Source organism: Rhinatrema bivittatum, chromosome 1, assembly GCF_901001135.1.
Source record: "Rhinatrema bivittatum chromosome 1, aRhiBiv1.1, whole genome shotgun sequence".
Classification (NCBI taxonomy): Eukaryota; Metazoa; Chordata; class Amphibia; order Gymnophiona; family Rhinatrematidae; genus Rhinatrema; species Rhinatrema bivittatum.
The window spans coordinates 359,240,696-359,246,695 of NC_042615.1; the positions used below are offsets into that span (position 1 = coordinate 359,240,696).

The 6,000-nt window shown below is 44.9% G+C and overlaps 1 protein-coding gene across 4 annotated transcripts in view; it reads right to left on the reverse strand.

The window, feature by feature from the left end:
• Nucleotides 1–625, reverse strand: part of BMP2K (BMP2 inducible kinase) — a 402,471-nt gene extending 401,846 nt beyond the window's left edge. For 2 of the 4 annotated variants that reach the window (XM_029600312.1, XM_029600318.1), the window contains exon 1: nucleotides 298–625. In XM_029600312.1, coding sequence (XP_029456172.1) covers nucleotides 298–490 — 193 coding nt within the window. In that variant the 5' untranslated portion in view covers nucleotides 491–625. The remainder of the gene's footprint in view (nucleotides 1–297) is intronic. The other 2 variants (XM_029600326.1, XM_029600304.1) reach the window with 1 other exon arrangement.
• Between the last annotated feature and the right edge of the window lie 5,375 nt (nucleotides 626–6,000).

Consider the following 6,000-nt stretch of genomic DNA (forward strand, 5'->3'; position numbering starts at 1 on the left):
AGCGTACACTATAAACCAGCCCCATTTCCCTCTTCTTCTCTATCTCCCCGCAACACACATTTGTTGCAAAAAGATTTGGTTCAAACCACTGACGGCGTAAACCCCCCCCCCCACCCCAAAGCGCATGTAACATGCGTCCCAGAGCTGCCGAAACTTAAGTGGAGAGGTTTGGACCAGGAGCTGTGCCTCCAGCGCCGCTAACCTTCTACCTCCGCAACCAGGGGAGCGCAATACCGAACCCCACACAAACACACCCCCTCTCTCTACAGAGACGGGGGTCGCAGCGCGCGCTCTTACCTTCTGCCAGCAGTTCCTCCACGGTGACCTGGTGCCGCCCCACCGAGAACACTCTGCCGGGCGCCGCCCCTCCTGCGCCTGCCGTCCCGCCGCTCGCAGCGGCCGCGGGCCCCGAGCCTGCCCCAACGCCGCCGCCAGCGCCCCCGCCGCCGCCAGAGCTCTCGCACTTGGGCATCCGAGAGAACTTCTTCATGACGGCAGCGGCGCCTCCACCGCCCCTTTCCTCGGTTAAGGGCCCCTCTTCCGCAGAGAGATGCAAGCCCTGCGGAACACCAAGAAGTGACGCGAGACCTCTCGCTTCCTCTTTCTTCCCAACCCTCCCCCCCCAAGCGGCAGGTACGGAGCGCCCGTTAACTCCCGCCCGCTCGCGTCCCGGCTCGCGCAGCACGAAAAGCAGCGTCTCAGCAGCAACGCCACTCAGCACTGCGCATGCCCACCCTTTCCCGGCCCTCTACGGTTGCCATCGCTATGACGATCACCCGCTTTACCACCCCCCCCCCCCCCCCCCAAGCTCCGCCTCCCTCCATTCTCCCCATCATCGCTTTCCTCCCTGCGCTCTGGCATACGATCCCGGAAGTGACTGCGTTATAGTAGAGAGAGTAAAAAGAAAATCGACAGTGAATATGAAAGTGGCACTAGGCTACTTCAGCAGGCCCGGCGCAGCGTTTGCACCGGGCGCTCAGAGCGGTCACGTGACGGAGTTTAGCGCCTCGATGCTTTTGCGCGTGCCGCTGAGACCAGCCTTTGCGTCAGAGTAACGCGTCCCCGGGCTCCAGATACGGTCCCAAAGCTTCAGCTTGCTAAAAGCTCCGGGGACAGGTATGACTTTTGGACGGAGAAGCAGGGCACGTTTTTCGTCTGATAGCACTGGTGGTTGCGGTTGACGGTTTTGTTTTCTAGTGGATGTTTAACTTCTCCAGTTTGGCCAGGGAACAGTTTCCCAATTGGTGAACCGGGTGACAGACAGGGCATTAACTCCTTCATATTAGACTGGTTCTCAATTTTTGCTAAAAGTAGAAGGGACTGTCCTCAGAGCTGGGTTTATAATATAACGTTCTGTTTCTAGACAGCCTTTCCAATTTCAGATTATGGTATTTTACAGCATTTTCTTTTTTTTAGGTCGAATAAGTTTCTATCCCAGTCTTACGGGGCACCTGATGCAATAGGAGATAATGTGATTTTCCTCGGGTTAGAAAGATTGTTAGTGGGAGAAACATAATTTCAACCCTGATTTTTCCTGGTTTGCAGCCTGTTGCTTTAAGTAGTAGACGAGCCCTCATGTATCCAAGGTCAGGATCTTCGGTACTTTCCTCCCTGCCAGTAGAAGATCATAACAGACAGCACCCTGCAGCACTGAGGCATGTGCCAGCTATACATAATGGGAAATCCAACTCAGACCAGGGATGGCAGAAGGGGTGGATAAGACAGGCAGCTGCCCGGGTTACCATGCCACCACTATTTAATAAATCCAAATAGAGATCACCCCCAAGTGTATATAATATCACTCCTAAAACTCACCTGGCGCTAACTTTTTTAGGTATTCTCTGTTGCCTTGCTCCAATACATTTTCAATATACTGGGTATATTCCCAGTAAATTTAATAGGAGAAAGAGGATGGTTTCATACCTTTATCTATGGGCAACCCCCTCAGTACCTTGTTGTTTAATCATTAACTCACCCTCCAACCTCCATTTCTTTTATTACAAATGTACTGTTTAAAAACTTCAAGAGCTAGACAACAGGGAAACCCCCTGTTTTCTTTAAACTTTTAAAAATATATTTTTAACTTTTATTCATGTGTTTCTCCGTGTGCAACACGTCAGAAGCAGCGTTACATGGAGGCTTTTTGAGCACCTAGGAAGCTGAGGTGGCAGTGGAAGAATATTGCTTTGAATTTTAAGAAAAAAGACAAAAAGAGTAAAAAGGGAGATGGACAAACCCTGATGAAGACATTCGGTGTCGAAACCTGCGCAAGTCGGGATGGTTTGAAGCGGGACTTTGTCAGCAGATGAACATTTCAAAGCTAAGTAAAGTGGTCATATTTCTGATGGTTTAACGAATTAATAAGAAGATTATAGCACACGGAGAAACACATGAATAAAAGTTAAAAATATATTTAAAAAGTTTAAAGAAAATAGGAGTTGTCTAGCTCTTGAAGTTTTTAAACAGTACATTTGCAATAAAAGAAATGGAGTTTGAAGGGTGAGTTAATGATTAAACAACAAGGCACCGAGGGGGTTGCCCATAGATAAAGGTATGAAACCATCCTCTTTCTCCTATTAAATTTACTGGGAATATACCCGGTATATTGAAAAAGTATTGGAGCAAGGCAACAGAGAATACCTAAAAAAGTGCCAGGTGAGTTTTAGGAGTGGTACCACTATTCGTAGAGCATGGTGATGGAAATAAACCCCTAGTCAGTTGCATCATTGAAAAAGACCAGCAGAGAGAGACCCTTTCTTTACTCAGGGCCAGTCATAAGCACCTGGGGTGAGGCTGAAAAGCAATATTCAGACAATACAGAGACTATGAGGCATTACACATCAGAGTCAGGCTGGTGATGGCTGAGTATTGTCCAAGCAAGATTATTGGGGGTGCTAGTAAACACTGAATACCAACAGTTATTAAGAGAAAAATCGTTTTCTTTTATTATATCTTATAATATCAGCAGTGCAACTTTCCAAACAATGGAGAACAAACCTCCAGCTCAGCTCTTCTTAGCTGTTGCACCCAGATTAATACATCACCGTCTCTAAACTTACACAACAATGGGTTAGTTTGCTTGCATAACATTTTCTACTGGTTGGCATAATTTTATCTCATATATGTTAACAAGACTGGATTCTTGTAAATCATATGATTTCTTGTAAATTGATCCCAGAAGGCAGAAACAAAACTCAATGCTGACCTTTAACATTCTTTAGCATTTCAACAGCCTTGACGATTTCTACAGTCTGATCAGTACCATGTCATTGTGCTGTGTTTATGCTGTTATTATCTTTCTATTTCTTCACTGCCATCATACTAGTCTGGCTTCATAGAAAACCCTCTCAAAGCACCTTTACATTCGCCCCTTTGTCATATTTAGTATGACAATATATGTTCCAAGCTCTAATGCTGGCCTCCATCCCATGTCTTAAGTTGGTCCCATGCTGGCCCAGCCCATGGAGTCATAGGGGTGGAGGCTCTGAGTTAGTTTCATGTTAGCTGAGACCGATGTATAACATTTGAATTCTGTTTCCTCAGAGGAGATATAAAAATAGGTCAACATTCTCTTACTTGAATGGTAATCAGAAAGTTCAGTAGCAACAGGAAGTGGAGTTGATACCATTGCAGAAATTATTAAATTGGTAGCAGACTTATGATAGTGATTTATCACACATTAATAGCCAAGGCGTAAGGCAATAAAGAACATTAATATTGCAATAATGACAATTATGCACATCAGTTTATTTCCCAAACCTCTAAACCAGTTTGGGCACCAATACTTAGAAAGTCCCAGAAGTTCCAGCTGCATCTTGTTGAAGGAGTAGAAAATATTTGGAAAATGAGCATAATGACTTTGATTCAGATAGCATATATAAGAAAATCCATTGAGGCTGAAGCAGTCAGAGCAGTTCCAAGCCTTGAGCCATTAGAATTCAAATGAATAGCCTTAACTGCAGGTGGAATTAATAAGGGAAGCATATTATTTTTCTTGATCCATCCTACACATATCAACACTTGACACAGAAAGTTGCAATAGGAAATACAAATGATTCCTGAGAATCATGTGCAGATCTGAATTCAAAGTGGTTCCCCCTAGGGGAAGAGAGTAGGAAATGGCCAATTGCTTTTTGTCCAGCAATTAGTAAAGTTCAAAGAAGCGGCTTAGTTTGTTAGATTAATGTAACTGTGGAATGTGAATAGATCTTCGGTACTAATCCACAAACAGAGAATAAATCACAAAAATGCCATGGTGGGGCACTAAGCCACTGTTCAAAGCAACAGGCTGAGGAGTGGGGTAATTATGCCTGAACACAAACCCAGGGGCTTGTTCCTGGTGTCGCTCCTCACTACAATTATTCTTCTACTTCTCAACCTTGACCGCATTTGTCTACTTCCTGGTCCAAATTAGTCTGCTTCTCAGCCTAGTGCAGGGTTGCAGGAATTAACATGAATCATGGATCCAGCTTTCTTTCCCTTTGCTTTTTGTGGCTGTCAGTGTCATGAGCAGAACTTGGTAGGGTACCTCCCAGTATGGTTCTAAGATGTTTGGTGTATTCCAAATGTAACATGCAGTATTGACCTCGCTGAGATGTCTTAGAACAGTGATGGCGAACTCCAGTCCTCAAGTGCCACAAACAGGCCAGGTTTTCAGGATATCTACAATGAATATGCATGAGAAAGTTTTGCATGCACTGCCTCCATTGTATGCAGATCTATCTCATGCATACTCTTTGTGGATATCCTGAAAACCTGGCCTGTTTGTGGCACAAAAGGACTGGAGTTCACCCTCACTATCTTAGAAATAACTTCAGTTAATACTTTGCAATATAAAATCATTGAGTCTGTTAATCAAGATATAAGAACATAAGACTTGCCATAATAGGTCAGAACAAGGGTCCATCAAGCCCAGTATCCAGTTTCCAACAGTGGCCAAATCAAGTCACAAGTACCTGGCAGGATTCCAAGGGGTAGATAGATTCCAATATGCTTATCCAAAGAAGAAGCAGTGGATTTCTGCAACTCTACGTTAATAATTGTTAATAGACATTTCCTCCAGGAACTTGTCCAAACCTTTTTTTTTTTTTTTTTAAAGACAGCCATTCTAATAGCTTTCACCACATCCTCTGGCAACGAATTCCAGAGCTTAATTATGCACTGAGTAAAACAATATTTGCTCTTTTTAGTTTTAAATGCATTACCCAGTAACTTCATTTTGTATCTTTTGGTCTTTGTACTTTTTGAAAGAGTAAACAACTGATTAACATTTACTCTTTCTATTTCACTCCTCTCAGCTGTCTCTTCTCCAAGCTGAAGAGACCTAACCTCTTTAGCCTTTCTTCATAGAGGAATTGTTCCATCCCCTTTATCACCTCGGTCACCATTCTCTGTATCTTATCTAATTCTGCTATATCTTTCTTGAGATGTAGTGACCAGAACTGAACACGATACTCAAGATGAGGTCACACCATTGACCTATACAGAGGCATTATGATATTCTCTGTTTTATTCTCCATTCCTTTCCTAATAATCCCTAGCATTCTATTTACTTTCTTGGCTGCTGCTGCTGCACACTGAGCTGAAGATTTCAACGTATTTTCAACAATGACACCTAGATTCTTTTCCTGAGTGGTGATTCCTAATATGGAGCCTTGCATTTTGTAGCTAATAACTTAGGTTACTCTTCCCTAAGTGCATCACTTTGCACTTGTCTGCATTAAATTTCATTTGCATACCCAGTGTTACGCGCCGCACCTGCGGCCGTCCCGCGCGTGGTCCTGCTCACCTTCATGGCCCCATAGCAGGTCCCGGGACGACCTCCCTCGCGTTAGTAGCCAGTCCTGATAGGCCCCGGTGTCCCGCGGTGGCGGTTGCCGGGCCTTCCACTGTGCACCAGGCCTCACGCCGAGGCTCCCTCTGCCATGTTAGTCACGCCCATATGCGCACACACGGACTGCCCGGACTCATGTAGAGCCAAGGGCGGGTCCTAGCTCTGCG